Source organism: Mchenga conophoros, linkage group LG3 (assembly GCF_057382185.1).
Source record: "Mchenga conophoros isolate Kocher_MC1m ecotype Shallow Benthic linkage group LG3, M_conophoros_male_GT1.1, whole genome shotgun sequence".
Lineage (NCBI taxonomy): Eukaryota > Metazoa > Chordata > Actinopteri > Cichliformes > Cichlidae > Mchenga > Mchenga conophoros.
In genome coordinates this window covers 63,294,706-63,312,711 of record NC_140528.1, presented here as the reverse complement: position 1 = coordinate 63,312,711, position 18,006 = coordinate 63,294,706, and the positions used below count along the sequence as shown (strand labels likewise).

Sequence of the window (18,006 nt, the reverse complement as noted above, 5' to 3'; positions counted from 1 at the left end):
AAGTTTGTGTTTTTTCCATTGTTTAAGCACTGCTTCCAGCCAAGAGTGATGCCATATATGCCACACAGCTGCAGAAAAGTCTAACATTGTTATCTTTTTACAAAAAAAAACAGCTGAACATGAGAGGTTTTTGGACCAATTTTGTGTTCTCCATTCTTTAAGCACCGGTTCGAGCACCGTTTGAGCACCGGCACCGTTTCAAAAGTACCGATTTGGCACCGGTATCGGATAAAACCTAAACGATACCCATCCCTACTTATAATCGCCTTATGTATGAATTCTGGTTGTGCTTACTGACCTCAAACCGATTTTATGTGGTACACGCAGTGTTGGGGAGTAACGGAATACATGTACCGCCGTTACGTATTTAAAATACAAAATATGAGTAACTGTATTCCGTTACAGTTACCGTTTAAAAAGGTGGTATTCAGAATACATTTACTTTGTTGAAATAAATGGATTACACTGCGGTACTTTCCTGTTTCATTTTGTGGCGGGTCAGGACTGTTTGGGTTTTGTTTAACAACTACGTTCCGTTGTTCCAGGCGGCAGCATTACGGTTGCCATGGTTACAGGGCGACGCTCTCTCTCTCTGCGACTGTGTGCTTCCTGGGTGAGAGAGCGCCTTTTCGTTGTTGTTGTTGTTGTTGTGCTAAGCTAACAGGCAGAATGCTACAAGCATAGCTCTAAAGAATGTAGCATCGTGGGCAGTGTAGTCCGTGTTGCAGGGAGAATGGACTGCCAATACACGTTATGGGTCTGTGAGCGCGAGGAGGGAGAAAAAGGGGAATGGAATAAGGTACGAGTTGTCATCGAGGAAAAACGGGAGCTGGAAGCATGTAAATATAATAATAACCACTTCAGCCAAGAAGAGTGCCTGACGAGCCCAGTTGTAAGTAAGCTATTGAGACTCAACTGTACACCGTGTTCGTGTTTTCCTCCGAAAACAATAAGTTCCGTTGGAGCAGCCTTTCAACGCCTCTCTCTGTCTCTCGCAAGAAAAGTTGACCCACACAACAAAGTAAAGCTATTTTTCGGCTACGAGCCGACAGGGACCCAGTATTAGTCAGAGGTCCCTTTACTACAGTTCGGAGTCGCGGACCTTCAGTAATAGTAATAAATCACAGCAATTCACGTTGTTGTAAAAAGCATGATAATATAGTAAGTAATCCAAAGTATTCAGAATACGTTACTGTCATTGAGTATCGTAACGGAATACGTTACAGAATACATTTTGGGGCATGTATTCTGTATTCTGTATTGGAATACATTTTAAAAGTAACCTTCCCAACACTGGGTACACGGCACTTAAAAAACTGTCAAAAAATGTTTTAGTACGACTTTAGTAAGCTACAAAGCCGCACGCCACTTGATGGATTGTCAGAGCATTACAGCTACCGTAGGCAGGTGCCTCACGGAGTAATCTGGGTCCTAAATTCAGTCCGCTTCAGGACCCAAAGTCAAATGACAATGTGACATTTTCTAACCCCCTATCTTCTACCACTGATAGTGTTCTACAGTCCAGAACAGTCCATTTTGCAAGAGAATTTGTGAGTTTGTTCGGTGTTGACTTACTAATTTTGGTCCTGAAACCAGTCATTTCATCAAGTTTGGGCTGCCGACACCTTTAGTTGGTACTCAAACTGGAACTGCTAGCACTAATAGCTCCCACAGTTTCTGTGCTCGCTGCAACATGTTTTCAGAGTCAAAGTCAAAGTAAACTTTATTGTCATCTCTGCTATATACAGTACAGTATATAGAGAACTGGAGACGACGAGGCTCCAGTTCCATTCAGTGCAAAAGAATAGCAATAAATATAGAGAGTAAGAATAAATATACACTTTCAGACTGAGGTAAGAGGAGTAAATATACACTTTGAAGTAAAAAAGGCTAATAATATTCTAAAATTTACATTACATTACATCTGCATTTAGATAGTAACATAAGGTTAAAGTGCTTGTATGCAAACTCCTTTTTGCACAGTTTGCACAAAACCACACTTTTATCGAGGCTTCCGCCTGCCATTCTTTTGAAATTAAATTTGCCTTTGACCAGTCCTAGCAACGCGCTTTACTCTGATTCTGGGGGTGTCCAAAACCATGGGCTGCATCCTCCTGAGGACGCATTTGTAGGCCAATTACGTCACAGCCAGGTGACGAAGGCTGTCTAAAACCATAGACTCCTCCAAATGCAGCAGACAAATGCATCCTCCTTTTCCCCAGATTTGGAGGATGAGTCTGGTGTAGCCTTCGTGGCCCACCATATCCCAGAATTCATAGCGCGGCCCAGCCCAGCTACTTAGTTTTAATATTACTCTTATTACGCTTTCTGGGTCACAAAATAAACTTTTAATATATTTTCAGGCGAGAATGTAGCTGTGTAATCTTCAAATATCTGCTCGGTTTATCAAGACATCGCATATTTGCAAAAGTGCTCCGACGTTGTTGGAGACGTCTGTTACCCACCAGCTCGATAGCCAGCCGGGAGCTCGAGGGTCACTAGAGCCGTCGAGAACGGCACATCATTTTCAGATCACCGCAGTCTTTCGCTACTCAGGTAAAACGTAATATATAAGTCACTTAGATTACCTAAAAATGTTACTGTTTGGCTTTTTCAGTGTTTTATTTGTTTGTGAGTAAATCGGTTTGGCTGAGATTAAAGTTATTAGATTAGATTAGATTAAATAAAACTTTATTAATCCCTCGGGTGGGTTCCTCCTTAGTTTTCACACAGCTGAAACGAAGAAAACTGAATAAACAGAAGTGTGAGATGGTCAAGAATTTACTCCAGTGCCCTGTTATATTTTAGATAGCAAGGAGCAGACGGCTGAGTTTATTAAACTCCACCGAGACAGCAGTGACGCAAATCTGAAGGCTAGACCATCCAATTTCACAGCCGTTTACTTCCGGCCTACCCGACCTTCTAAAGACCCGGCCCACATAGACCGCAATGGCCGGGTCCTCGGGAGGATGCAGCCTATGGTTTTGGGCACGCCATCTTTGTAGCTCTGATGTGTGCATCAGTGTAATCGGTATACCAGGAAATTGTGCATTAACAAAATTTCTTGTTTGATTGGAATGCAAAGTGCGTTTAAATGCGTTATTTTTTTTTCAAATTAATTAATCGCAATTAACAAGGAACTGACCTGCCAGCCCATTGTTCCTTCATTGGTGGTAGTTTCAGTCATTATGCAAATGCACTGTTTATAAGGGTTGGGGAAACCTGCAGTCAGCTGAGACTGAAGAAGTCACTTGGGTGCGTGACGAAACGTTTCTCCCACTAAAAATGCTACATCCAAATGAACAGAATCAACTTTTTGGGATTTACTTACTTGGATGATTGAGATGTTTGCATAATGCGACCAAAATTCAATTAAAATTATACAGTTTCTATTTTCTGGGTCCTTTACAAATGTAACTTTTCCACACACTTCCAGTTACTACATAAATCTTTATGTAGTTAGAAATATAACTTTAATATTGTTCTTTTTGGACCTTCATATTTCCACAGTAGAAAATACTTTTCCCTTAATCTCCTTTGAATGTGATGAGGTAGTCGGGGTATGCTTGGTTGTCATGGAACACAATATACATGGCAGGGTTATCAATTTTGTCCACTGCGCTATCGAAGCGGTTGTGAGGCTGCTGGCTGTTTCGGAGTGGAAGCACCTTCATGGTAGCTTGGCCCTGAGTGAAGACGCCTGTGAGGACTCGGGCGACGAACATTAACCGAGAACCATCAGCAGCTGGCTTGGAGTAGGTGGGCTGGGCTGAGTAGCTGGCGTTTACAGCAAAGTAGGTCCCATGACCGTATGCAGTTGCTGAATGTAGGAAGAAAAAAAAGGAATTAGTAATAGGTTATCATATGAGGCGACTTTTGTTGTGATTTGGCGCTATATAAATAAAATTGAATTGAATTGATTTGAATTGATAAAACATGGTGACTTCCAACATATATTACGTAAGTATTGTAAGTCTTGCATTTAATATCCTAAGAGTCCTGTTTGTGTCTATAAATGATGGTTAAATACAACCACATTCAAGACCATAAAATACTTGAAGCAGTCTGCAAATGATCAATCTGTCACCATGTAATGGTGGACCAATATAGACACAATGTCAGAGTGATCAGAGCGGTAAAGACTTACATGTATATGTAAAACCTTGGTGTATAGGAGGTAATAATTTCTAAGACAAAGTCAACATTAGTGATTCGTTTTGAAGCAACAGAAAAATGTTGTCTTGTTCAGTAACAATTATCACCGTTTTGCCCAGCAAAACTCCTGTTGAATCCAGTTGTCATGATGGAGTGGCAGTTTTCCTGGGTCGTCCCGTGGTACAGAGGTTTCTCCGCTGCTCCTCCCTCGTGTGCGTTCTTATCAGAAATGTGCTTCTTCTGGGCTTCATAGGCGCGCCGCAGGTGAACGTTCTGCAAACGTTCAATCTGACAAGAGAGACCGAAGCCAAAGGATCAAAGAGATGCCAAACAAAGCAGTGTGGATATTAATTACATCTGATGGCTTAGTTCATGTCTTTATGGTGGTAACCATAAGCTGAGGCATGTGTTTCAGGTATGAGAAGTTTAGATTACAGCAGTTAATAATTAATGACTTTCTTACTGCAAAACTGAAAACTTTAGAAACTTAAAAATTAAAAACACTTTAGAAACGTGATATTTCTCAGGTAGGGAGTTTGAATTTTTCATAGCATTTCTGAGCAAATATATTGACATCGGTTCAATGGACCACAGAGATATGGTGGCCGGAAACTGCAAATATCCAACATAGATAGATAAATTGATTGATAAAATAAAATATAATGTATTTATTTTTTTAATGTGGCAATTAATTTGTTGACAGAATGTGACTGATTTCTGTTTTCTTTAATTTCCTGTATTTCTCTTTTTTCATTTTGATTTTAATATATAAATTTACTAAATAAATTAATTAAATCCAATCATGTTTTACGTGTGGACACAAAAGGATCAAAATCACTTTTATTGTTTTTATGTGCAGGTACACTGGTATAGACCCTGCGAGTTAAATTCTTGTGTGCAAGCTTCACAAGCAACAGATGTGTGCAAAATACAATAACATAAGAACAAAGAGAATTATAAGAATGGGAATCTGAGAATTATAAGAATAAATATATGTACAAATATAAGAATGTATGCGCATTACTCAATATGTATACCAAATATGTATGTATACATATATGTGTGTGTGTGTCTGTGTGTGTGTATACATATATATAAAATTAAATAAAGTAAAATATACAAAATTTACAGAGGTTAGTAGGAAATTCAAATTCAAATTTTATTTGTCACGTACACAGTCATACACAGTACGATATGTAGTGAAATGCTTGGACAACTGCTCGTGACCTAAAGAGAACAAAAAAGGAAAAGGCTATGAATAAGATAGGAAATAAATATGAAAAATTAAAAAGGGTAAATTTAACTAGGAAGGAATAAAATATAAATTAAGGTTAAAAATGAAATAACTGTACAACACAAATTAGAATGAAGGGTAAATTTAACTGGGAAGAATAAGATAAAGATAAATATATAAATTAAAGTTGAAAATAAAATAACTGTACAACAAAATACACAATACACAATATAGAACTATATAAGAATGTATGAAGAAATCTAAATATAAATAAATATATACACAATAACAGCAGCTGTACAAGTATTAACCGGAAATGAAGAATATAGTGACCAGTGTTGTGCAAAACCAAAGTCCAGAAAGTCCAGTGTGTGTGTAAGAACCATATGTGTGGGTCAGTACTGTGTGGTGGTGTGATTGAGAGACCGTATCGCCTGCGGGAAGAAGCTCCTCCTCAGTCTCTCTGTGTTGGTCTTCAGGGAGCGGAATCGCTTTCCTGACCTCAACAGAGAGAACAGTCTGTTGTTGGGATGGCTGAGGTCCTTCACGATCTTCCTGGCCTTGGTCCAGCACCGCCTGCTGTAGATTGAGTGCAGGTCAGGGAGCTCGGAGCGGATGGTGCGCTCAGCTGACCGCACAACCCTCTGTAGAGCTCGTCTGTCCTGCATGGTGCTGTTCCCGAACCAGGTTAAGATGTTTCCCGCCAGGATGCTCTCTATGGTGCACGAGTAAAAGTTCCTGAGCACCTTGGAGGGCAGTTGGAAGTCTCTCAAGCGTCTGAGGTGGTAGAGACGCTGACGGGCCTTTTTCACCACGGTGTTGATGTGACAGGACCATGACAGGTCCTGCGTGATGTGAACTCCGAGGTATTTGAAGCTGTCCACTCTCTCCACTGGGCACTCGTTGATGACGGGGGTCTGGTAGTTCCTCTCCTGCTTAGTGCTGAAGTCCACTATCAGCTCCTTTGTCTTACTGACGTTTAGAAGGAGGTTGTTCCTCTGGCACCAGTTCTCCAGATTCCTAATCTCCTTCAGGTAGGCCGTCTCGTTGTTATCAGAGATCAGGCCCACCACGACGGTGTCGTCAGCAAACTTGATGATGGTGGTGGAGCTGGTAGTGGCCACACAGTCATATGTGTACAAAGAGTACAGCAGGGGGCTCAGAACACACCCCTGGGGGGCTCCAGTGCTGAGAGTGGTGGAGGCTGAGACATGTCCGCCCATCCTTACTGCCTGTGGTCTGCCAGTTAGGAAGTTGGAGATCCACTGACACATAGATGAGCTGAGTCCCAGATGCTCCAGCTTGGTGGTGAGTGTGGAGGGAATTATGGTGTTAAATGCAGAGCTGTAGTCTATGAAGAGCATTTTAACATAATTCCCCCTTCTAGTGTCCAAGTGAGTGAGTGATGTGTGGAGGAGATGAGAGATGGCATCGTCTGTGGAACGATTTGGACGGTAAGCGAACTGTAGTGGGTCCAGTGTGTCTGGTAGTGAAGAAATGATGAAGTCTCTGACCAGGCGTTCAAAGCACTTCATCACTACTGAGGTGAGGGCTACAGGGCGATAGTCATTGAGAGAAGCAGGGTGGGGTTTCTTCGGGACAGGAACAATGATGGACTCTTTGAAGCATGTGGGGATCACCGACTGAGATAAAGAGATGTTGAATATCTCAGTGAACACAGGAGCTAGCTGGTATGCACAGTCTCTGAGGATACGACCTGGGATGCCGTCTGGTCCTGCTGCTTTCCTGGTGTTCACTCTCTTGAAGGCTCTCCTTACTTCATGCTCGGAGATGACGAGCACGTTTCCGGTGCTGGCAGTATCTTCCTGTCTGCAGCCGTTAGCGCCGCTAACACTAGCAGAGACCTTAGCTGCAGCCTCGAAGCGAGCATAGAAAGTGTTCAGCTCGTCTGCCAGAGTCACGGCCGCGTTCGTCATACCGGTTGTTGGTGCTTTATAGTCCGTTATTGTCCTTAGTCCCCGCCACAGGCTCCTAGAGTCACTCTGTTGGAGTTGTGACTCTAGTTTCCTCCTGTAGCGCTGCTTCGCCTCTTTCACCGCCCTCCGCACGTTATATGACGCGGCTTTGTACGGGTCCATGTCCCCTGTCATGAGTCCCGTGTTGTAGGCAGCGGTGCGGGATCTCAGAGCGTCGCGGATGGTTTTATCCACCCACGGCTTCTGGTTGGGAAACGTTGTGATAGTCTTTGTCTCCACGGTATCATCCGCTAGTTTCCCGATGAATCCCACAACCGCTTCCGTAAACACGTTGACGTCATCGTCGGAGCTGTTTCTGAACATGCCCCAGTCTGCGTCATCGAGTGCGTCCTGTAACGCGGCCACCGATTGATCCGTCCAGCGCGCGACCTTCCTCTGAACCGGAACTTCCTGTTTCAGCCTTTGTTTGTATTTTGGCATGAGGAAGATGGCGGCGTGATCAGATTTGCCAAACGGGGGGCGGGATTGTGCCTTGTAGCCGTCCTTGACCGTAGTGTAGCAGTGGTCCAGTGTCCTTTCACCCCTGGTGGGGCAGGTGATGTGTTGATAAAAGTTCGGCGCTGCGCGTTTGAGGTTGGCGCTATTAAAGTCCCCCGTCACAATAAGCGCAGCGTCCTGGTGTTGTGTCTGGTGCTGTGTGAGTGCCTCATGCAGCTCGCATAAGGCGGTGACCGTGTCCGCTTGTGGTGGAATATAAACGGCACTTACAATGACCGATGTAAATTCCCGAGGTAGATAAAAAGGACGACACATGATGGACAGTAGTTCCAGATTTGGTGTGCAGGAGCGTGTGAGAGGAACAACGTTCGCACTGTTGCACCAGTTGTTGTTCACCATTAAACACACGCCGCCTCCCCTTGACTTCCCCGAGTCCCGTGTCCTGTCCATGCGGTGAACCGAGAAGAACTCGGCCGGCTGGATGGCGTGGTCCGGCACCGCTGGGTTCAGCCATGTCTCGGTGAAGCAGAGGAGATTGCAGTCCCGAATGTCTCTCTGGAACTTTATCCTGGCCCTGAGGTCGTCAAGCTTGTTCTCCAGTGACTGGACGTTGGCGAGCAGGATGCTAGGCAGAGGTGTGCGGTGTGCACGAGCTCTCAGCCTGTTCCTGATGCCGGCTCGCTTCCCTCTAGGCCGCCGCCGCTTCCCTTTGTTCTCCCTCGAGATCTCACTCGGCCAGCTCGGATCCGGAGTTAAAAACTTCGAATTGTGAGTACATTGTATACCAATAGAAACAAGAGTGTCACTGTCATACCTAATGTACCCAATGGTGATGATTTTGCCGATTTAGAAACGCTGAAAACTAACTTAAAAAACAAAGACAAAGAAAAAGTGGTCGGAGCAGTCGTGACGGCAGCCGACCTCACCGGCGCCATCTTTATTTGAGAGCAGGTATGTGATGATGCTGCAGTTGCCCCGGGTTACAGGACATTCTTTCTTCATATAGGAAAAAGAAATTCCAATGGAAAAATATTTTTACCATTTTTAGATTAAAAAAAAAGAAATACCTTTTTGTTACACCTTTTATATTACCAAAAAATGTAAATAATGACCACATGCGCTGCTGATATAAAGTCTGGTGCACTTAATACAATCCCTGAATGTTAACATGTATCATGATAGCTGACCAGTTAAGCAGACCACATTACAGTCAGTAATGCTCACCAGTTTGCACTGTAATGCCACAATCAACTTTTTCAGCTTGTATGCATGTACTTGTGTATATATGTACTTGTACTTGTGCAGGAAAAGCCACCCACCTTCATCACAGTTTTGGGGACAGTTCGTTTGAAAGCCTCCTTTACTGTGTGATACTCTGCAGAAGAAGTCTCCAGAGAAACCACCTTCATAGTCTCATTGGCAGCCATGGGGTCCCAGTACAGAGGGAAAGTAAAGTCTGAAAAAGACAACATGTTTGTTATATTTTATTAAGTCAGGTAATGTAGTATACACAAGAGAAGACACAGAAGAAACTGTTTTGTTTTGTTGTTGTTGGGTTTTTTTTGTAGGATGGCGCATGAAAAGAACAAAAACAGAACTTGTAAGTTTAGGCTTAGACACAGGGTTTTGGCTTCTGTGGGACACTTAAGTATTTCTCTAACTGTGTATTTTTGTTTGTCCTTGTTTTTTTCTCCTGTTCCAAAGTTTTTTCGGTTCATTCTGTGTTTTGGTTTTGGCATTGGACTTAGCTTAGCTCCTTAGTCTTTTGAATTTCCTGTTTTCTGTGACTTTAGTGCTTGCTTTCTTTAACTGATGATAAGTTTGTTAAAGCCCTTTTCTATTCCGATTCTGTTCCTTCAGCTGTGTCTCTATGTTTATCTTCTGTCTCTCTGTCACACTTTCATGTTGTGAGTCTGTCATCTTTTACTTCCTGTTTTACTTTGGTGGTATTTCGTCTCTTGCGCTTCGTGTCCAGTTCTTTCCTCTGTCTCATCAATCTTCCCTTGCCCTTTGTTGTGTTCTCTCTCAGCTCTTTTCCTCTGTGCCTTGTGTTTTCTAAGAAGTTGAAAAAGTATTTTTTCTCCTCTGTTTCTTTGTATTTTTAAGAGCTTAGCAATAAAGCTGTCATTGACTTTTACACATTGCATAGATGTTTTAAAATTGGGATTTGGTTCAGTCCAGCCACATATCAGTCTTAACACTGTTTGCTATATTGGTGCCCTTCTGACACCAATCTAACACTGCTTTGCAATGCAATTTGAAATCAGCAGATAAGGAGAGACTTTAATATTTCTGATATTGAAATTTTGACATTTCCTGTTTCAAAACTGTTTACTGTTACTGTCATTCCTCATAGTGACTTTTGCAACTATTTTTACAAGTACATTTTTTAATACTTTTTTAGTAGAATTATTTCTTTCAAAACCTTAACATTTGTTTATTGAAGTTTATATTACTCTCAAGCATCAAACTCCAGTATCAGTCTGGCTCATTTTTGTAACATCTCTGAGAACTATCTACTCACCTGGAAGATTCTCAAGTCGTTTCAGCTTTGTCGTCTGTCTGCTCAGTGGTCGTGTGGCCACCATTGCCTGTACATCAACCTCCCATATAAGTCCCTGTGCATCTGTTATTCCTTCTGTTAATTCGTTTTTTTCCAATTGGTGATTAGCTGATTTGGGAAGTCTTTCCCAGTTACCATTATTTGCCAGGATGCACCAAACCACTTTGTTGTAAACATCCTCCTCCTCCCTCACTCTCACCTCTCTAGTGAGGGTCATGTACTGACACTGACTCATTTTCTGCATCACCCAGGTGACCCCGTCTTTTAGCCCGCTCACTGTTAGGGCGCCAGACTGATCAGTTTGCATGAATAGACCTTCAGACTCCACCAGATCCTTCAGCTCCATCATGTCATCCCGGTTGAGGAGTTCCAGTTCCTCCTTTGAGAAGGTTTTACTGGAGCACTGCGTCTGATATTGATGCTTCAACTTTTCCATGGCATCGTCAATGTCCGTTCTGGAAAGACCCAGAAATGTGAAGACAGACTGCTGACTTGTGGAGCTGATTTGGAGACTGCTGAGGTATGCACTCACACTAGGAGCAGACTGTTGTTGCTGTTGTTGTTCTTGAAATGACACTGGAAGGTGGATCAAACAAATAAGTAAAATAATTTTTAATCTGCTTTTTATTTTAAAAATCACTACACTAAATAACCACACAAGATGGCACTTTGTGAATATTTCTGTCACCTCTGTTGATGACAGCTGGGGAATACATCTGCATCGCTTCCTCTTTAAAAGCCAAGAAGACATCGATCTTAATCAGGACGAGGCGGATGTTGGTGAGGCTGTTCATAGATGATGTAGAAGACTTGATCCCTTGAAGAATAGTTCCTGCCACAACAGCAGGGTCCAACTCACCAGCACCTGGAAAAACACCACTTGCATTTAGGGGTGCGTGTGTGTGTGTGTGTGTGTGTGTGTAGCACAATAAATTCTTAGAATGCCAAAAAAAAATACTTACCAGCACAAATGGCCGGAATTGCCACAGAGCTGTATTTATACCATTCACAATAGTAAATGATATCACACACAAGTTGTTCAATAAGGGCTTCATCTCTTTGTCCACATACATGAAAAATAGCTTTACAGGGGAAGTTTCCAGACTGGGTCACATAAATTTCTCCTCGGTCCACTTTTGCTGCACAGAAAGTGACACAGGAAGCATGAGTGAGAGTCAGATAAGTAAGATGAGAAGATAAATAGCTGCTTCTCTTTTTCTCACCTGCTTTCAGTTCAGTTTCCACCTGTGGTCCAGCTACAGTTAAGATGTCTTTGCATACCCCATCTTAGAAGGAGAAGAAAAAGAATAAAAAATTAATGAATACATAAATCTGGACCTAGTAACAACCTTAGATGTATTTTTTACATTAGTTTCATTGCAATCATTCAAATAGCTGTGGACAAATCTCAATCAATTTCAACTACTCTAAGACAGATGCATGCAGTGTAATATCAGACATTCTACCCATTTGATTTCTTAGTTTTGATTCCTCTGACAGTGACTAAAGCCACATGATCTGTTTCTATTTCACAATCAATCTACAAGTATTTATAGGAAATGCTGCTGAATTTGCCTGATCCGCACTTGGACAAAAAATGTGAAACTACAACCATGATAGGTACGAGATATAAAATACAAAATGTAAACTAGTAGTTAGTTTTGCAGCCACATGCACATTAAATGTAAAGTATAAGTAACTGACTAATTACATACATTGTGGGACCATGACTACTTGTGCTCATTTCATGATGTGCCAGTTCATAAGTATATGCCAAATGAAAACTTCAATCTTCAAAGATTACATTCAAATATACATCCCCATTTCTGAGCAAATATTCATAAATAGCTGTCTGCCTTTGGCATCCACAGAGAGCTATGCTACCATTGTGGTTAAAAATAACTTTACAGTTACAGGGTGAACATCCTGCTCACTACGCCTTCCTGCCTTTGTGTTTCACCTACCAAGGTTAAAATTTTGGAAGTCTGTTGTGTTCACCACAGCATCTGTAGTCTCATTAGTGATGTCACCAAACACCACATGTAGTTTAACTCCACTTTCCAGTATCATGACAATGTCATCTAGGTCACTGGTGAGGGACCTGAAGATTGCTGAGATGAAGAACACCACACATTAGATTTTGTCTGAAATTTATTCTGATACTGAGGGTGCTGATGAAGATGGTAAAATATGACACTGGCTGAATGGTTTTTATCTGCTCACTATGCATCAATGTCACATACTGAAGACAGTATGAGTAGTGCAAGTTTACCTTGGCCTCCCTGGTTCATATTTAAGCTGAGCTGTTTGTAGACATCGTGGTAGCACTGTAGATAAAAACACAGAATAACACGATAAAGAATTGATGCATGGTCAGAACAGCCCTGTTTTTGTTTTTTAAAGTGCTTTATAAATTAAGTGATATAGTATGATATGCATGTTACATGTCAGATCAGGACATATCGATTGACACTGACCGCCTCAGAATCAGGGTAACCAGGTTTAATGACAATGTGGATGTTTGTAAGAGATCCAGAAGATGCAGATAATCCAAACTGGTGAATGATGTCGGTCAACACTTGAATAGCTTCTCTCAGCGGGTATTGTAAAACAATTCCTGGCCCAATGATTGGAATGGCCACTGAACCCAAATTCAGCTGTGCACAAAGCTCCAGACACCTCTTCAGACCGTTACCAAGAGCCTGCAAATCAAAAGTTATATATTTTTAAACTATGATACAGTTAGATTTCATTCTATAAGTTTGTGCCATATAACATCAAGTTATTCCAAACTACTATACACAGACTATACACAGAAATGGTACTTTATTTAATTTCATGAAACTTTACCAATCCCAAAGGAAATTCATTCATGTACTTCTAAAGGTAAATGAATTTGATCTTTTCCATCACTATAAGTATTATGTCCTCAATTTTACCTGAACGCTCTTTCCTCTTACTCCGTCCCAAGGCAAGCACTCAATGAAGAAAATCTTGGAGCAGCCCAGAGATGGAGGTGCATCAACCAGCTGAACATCACCAGGGGCGAGGGCACAACTGGCTAAGACTGAATCAAACTTTAACTTTAATACATTCCCAGCTTTGGCCAACAAATTGTTGCCAATATTTGTAGAAGTCAGCTGCTTGTTGAGCATGGGGACCACCAGAACATCCGCCTGCAGAAATAATATTGAATAACATGAATATTGATATTTTATTTTGGGATTATGGGAAATAGAATTGAATGGAAATAATCAAACCTGTTCATTTTCTAAACTGCTGAGTTTGATCTTCAGGTTTGTTCTGTTGATTGCAGAGTTTCCAACTGTGCTGTACATGCTGCTGCTGTAGCTGAGAGATCTAGGTGTGTCGCTGAGTCTGCTGGTGTTTTGTGGTCTTTGCACATTTGGGATGGCTGCAGTTTGTTTATCTCGGATAATGACGTGACAGGAACCCTCTATCAGCTCTTTAGTCACTTTACCCTCTTCCTGGAAGTACTGCTGAGCCCCTGGTCCATCTAGAGTCAAAGTGTCTACTACAACACTGTCTAGAGTTGATGTTAGGGCCTTCTTGACCTCCTGAACATGACATCGAGGACCAGACACAAACACACAAGGATTTGGAAAATGTGAGGCTTGTAAGGTCACCTTGGTCTGCTTCATGCCAATCAAGTCTAAGATTTTATCAAAACAGTAGACAGTGTCATGATGAAGCAGATTGATGGTTTCTTGAGTTGAAACTTGATTCAACTGGAAGTCATGAAGAACTTCATTGAGCTTGGCCACATTTTCACTGTAGCCCACCAGTCGGACTTTGGTTGTTGAGGTTCCCCTGGCGCCTGGCATGTAGCTGATGTCCACTCTGAACTCTCTACTGTTTGCCTCGTTCTTGGCTTTCGTCAGAATTTCTTTCAACCTGTTGAGATCTATTGCACCCTGCAGCTGTACAGTGGTCACTTTAAAGTCTCTCATTACTGCTGCCTCGGCCTCATTCAGAGCATCAGAGGACAAACTGGACAGAACCAGATCTGCACCCACCTCAAAGAAAACAGGGTTTCTGAACCTTTGCTGGAAGCGAGTTTGGTATTTTGGGATGGCATCACTGGTCTTCATGAAGGTTAGCAGAGCTGTAGGGAACTTAACGCTCTTCTCCTTTATGTTCTTAATTAGTTCAACCAGTTTTGCAGCTCCTGACTGCACCTCTTTGTCAGGGCCCTCCAAAGTGATCATGGCACTACCTCTGATGATTGTAACCTCTGGACAATTAGCACGCATTTCTCGATTGAAGTCTTCTTCTATGAGCTTGAACTTCTTCTCCACAATTGGCACTTCCTTTTTGGTGGGTAGGCTTTTTTCCAGAATTGCAATCTTCTCCTTCATGGCATCAACCTCTCCTACAACCACAGCATAGCCACTCTCTGTGTAAACTTTGATATCATCTGTCTTAAAGGCCGAGTCCTGCAGTACCATTTTCATCTGTTTTGGCTCAAGTACATGAAAACAGTTGTAGGTCTCGGTGAGCTGAACGAAGACCTGATCCACCTGATACTCCCATTTCTCTGCAGCACCACCAAAACCTCCTCCTGGACCCTTGTCAACCTCCCCTCTAACCAAAACCTCCTCTTCATCAAAATTTAGCTCCACTGTGCAGCCGATTGACGACAGTTGTTTTTCAAAAAATTTGTATGCTTTACAGTTGTCTCTCAGGAAAAACATCAGGAAAACATCTATCCTGAAAGTCTTCTCAAGACCCTTTATGTTTGGGTTTGTTGAGGTCTAAAAGACGGAAAGAAATCAAACAAATCTGTGAGTTTATGCTATAAGATATGCTACTTATTGTGTACCACATAGGTCTGGGCAGTAAGTCAAAAATGAATCATAACCCTCTTTCAAAACCTCTAATTGACGTTATCTTTGCCATGTCATGTATTTTATTTCTTTTCTCTTTATACTTATTAATACTTCACCCATTATGTACTATCTCTGCTATGTCCAGTCTGTGGCATGACAACCATCATAGAGGAAACTTGAAACGCCGAGCCCAATGCCCAATTGACTTTAGTAAACACAACATCAATCAAAAAGAAGAAAACTATGAGAAAATACCAAAAATATCTCAGCTTTAGTGGTTCAGCATATTTACAGCACAAACCTAGTTTGTGTGTCATTGCGTTCAATTAATCATGATTTTTATTTAAAGTCATATCGCACAGCCCTAGCACCTCAACATCCATCCAACATCCAAACACCATTTTAATCACCACCTCTTAAAAAAAGACAAGTATAAGTATTTGTTTCCTAAATAAACTCGTTTCACAAAAAACTGGATTTCACAGCAGTTGCCAGTGGTACAGATTCATACAGTCCTATGTAGATAAAACAGATTGACATTAACATTAATATTTCTGTTAATATGTTTTTGTTTTTCTTTGTTATGTCTGACTATGACACTGTCTTATAACAGAAATACACCACAACCCTGTTTCTAAAACAATTAGGCTATTGTGTACAATGTAAATGAAAGCAGAATGAAATAATTTGTGAATCATTTAAAACATGATGTTTTTTGTTTTGTTTTGTTTTTTATCTGTGTGCTAGTTTAGTGGCCAGACTGCTTCGAGCTGATAGGAAAGAAAAAGTAACTCAAATGACAACTCATTACAATCAAAAACTAACAGCAAAGATATAAAGCAGTACTGAAGTCTTACTTGGTACTATCAAGGTGAAAGTAAAGTGTCCCATGAGTGTATCACCATCTTGCTTGTTGTCACCCATGTTCTGAAAAGCATTATCTTTGATGGTATGGAGGTGGAGTGACATACATGGCATGGGTTACTTACTTGTCTACAAAGGCTTTAATGCAAAAGCATGCTGTGCTATCCACATGATGTATTTTTCAGGGAAGGGCTTCCTTATTTAAACACTAAACTACACTTATATTTTAAACTTTGTATCAAAAGTGAGACTCATAAGTTAAAGAAGCCTGAGAACTGTCAGCCACTGAAAACATCTGAGGCATAATAATAACGATGAATAACAAAGATGGCACAGCAAAAGTGGAGCAAACATATACTTCCAAAACTAAAGTGGCTGGTGTGTCTATTGCCCAAATGTTGTAAGAAGAGGAAGTGATACATCACTGATATTCTTCTAAAACAACAAACACATTCTGTAAATTTGTCCTTGACATCGAATTTAATGATCGTGTAGTTTTTAAAAGAGAGAGTTTTACTATTTAGAATGTATTCTTTGCAGTACTTGCAATGTGTTTTAACTATTTTACAATCATCTGTTTTTGTCAATATTGTCCTCAGCGGTCCAACTTTCCCTGGAGGCTAACTCCTCTAAAACTGGTTTCGCAACATTATCCGGCTCTGACGCTCAGTTTTTACTGTAACCAAAAGTCATGTTTGAAAGAGCAGTAAACTGTACCAGTGATTGGCTTGGCGTTGGCTGGTCAGAGGTCTGTTGCGAATTTGTCCTGCTCACGGTCAGCCGCACTTCTCCACTCGGAAGAGTGATGGTGTGAAACTTCCTCTGCAAAACTCTCTCTTGATCTGTAAAACATCCATAAACAGAGTCACTGAAACAGCCTGCAATTAAACACAAATCCCCCAAAAAAATATTTTACAAATAATCGACTGTCCTACCTTCTTTTTCCTTGAAACAGATTTTATAAACGCTTCCTCCGAGTTTTTCTACATTTCCGCAGTCGCCACCCCCGGAGTCTCGCCTTTTCTGAAAGTATCTCCTCACTTTCTCCTTCTCTCTGTCTGTAAAGTCAGTGGCTTCAAAAAACAGTGGATACGGATATTCATCCATTTTATCTGCAATTCTACACTAACATGAGAACTTTCAGCCCGTCTAAAACTTGGTTGTGCCGCTCTGTGAGTGCCTGTTTTTGTTTCACTTTCACTTTTCAAGTATCGCATCCTCATACTTAAACTCATACACCCAGCAATGCAAAAAGTCCGCATTTAATTTTCAGGGGCTTTTCAGCTCACCTACCTACTCTGCAGGTACTTTACAAGGTGTTTCAGCTGTCAGAGTATAACTCTAAATCATATTTATGTCTTAACATGGTTTTGAGAAAGACATTTTACCAGTAATTATGTGAGCTCTGTCATTAACTCAAGCTTTAAAACATCAAAGAGAATTCTACAGATATGGCTTTTACTAAGAAGGAGGTAAATAAGCTCAGGAGATTTGTGGCAGTGACTGATTCATGTGATGGGGTCCTTTATGGGCAGATGTCATGCAGTGAACAATAGCATACATTACATTGATTCTTTAAACAAGGGTGTAGGAGCCATTTTTGGGTTAATACCTTATGTGGCCGCTAGAGGTCACCTTTTTCTGTTTTGTTCATGTAAAGGTATTTAAGGTAGACGCACGTAATCGGCGTCAGGTGTGTCATTAATTGTAAGAAGGCAAACAGTTTGAGACCGCTGCGCTGTTATGTTAAGATGATATGGGAATAAAGACCAAAAAGGACAAGATAAGAAGTACTGGAGTTATTGGACTGTTTACTTAATTCATACGTACCAGTGACATCGCGTCACCCCCGTTAACGACCACCTCAGTCGCTTCAACCGTAGGCTTAGCCTCTACAGTTAGAGA

General features: G+C 41.4%; 1 protein-coding gene across 2 annotated transcripts; it reads right to left on the bottom strand.

Annotated features, from left to right (window-relative positions):
• Nucleotides 1–1,734: 1,734 nt before the first annotated feature.
• Nucleotides 1,735–17,256, bottom strand: LOC146579964 (protein mono-ADP-ribosyltransferase PARP14-like). Of its 2 annotated transcripts, XM_085266512.1 has the most exons (14): nt 17,037–17,256; nt 16,819–16,943; nt 13,648–15,162; nt 13,327–13,563; nt 12,865–13,089; nt 12,660–12,714; nt 12,352–12,498; nt 11,611–11,673; nt 11,350–11,526; nt 11,076–11,252; nt 10,349–10,963; nt 9,144–9,280; nt 4,263–4,443; nt 1,735–3,820 (listed from the first exon to the last, which is right to left on the bottom strand). In XM_085266512.1, exons 1-14 carry the CDS (start codon nt 17,206–17,208, stop codon nt 3,528–3,530), a joined length of 4,119 nt encoding a protein of 1,372 aa, XP_085122638.1. In that variant the 5' UTR covers nt 17,209–17,256; the 3' UTR covers nt 1,735–3,527. The 2 variants fall into 2 exon arrangements, with proteins under 2 accessions (XP_085122638.1, XP_085122628.1); XM_085266502.1 differs by lacking the exons at nt 1,735–3,820; nt 4,263–4,443; nt 9,144–9,280 and adding an exon at nt 9,660–9,879.
• Between the last annotated feature and the right edge of the window lie 750 nt (nt 17,257–18,006).

Excerpts from the sequence above, each read along its gene's own strand:
- LOC146579964 (XM_085266512.1), bottom strand. The coding sequence starts at position 17,208 with ATGGATGAATATCCGTATCCACTGTTTTTTGAAGCCACTGACTTTACA. Across the intron at positions 16,944-17,036 it reads CTGTTTCAAGGAAAAAGAAG|ATCAAGAGAGAGTTTTGCAG; the intron begins GTAGGACAGTCG and ends GATGTTTTACAG. Across the intron at positions 11,674-12,351 it reads CTTCCAAAATTTTAACCTTG|ATGGGGTATGCAAAGACATC; the intron begins GTAGGTGAAACA and ends TCTCCTTCTAAG.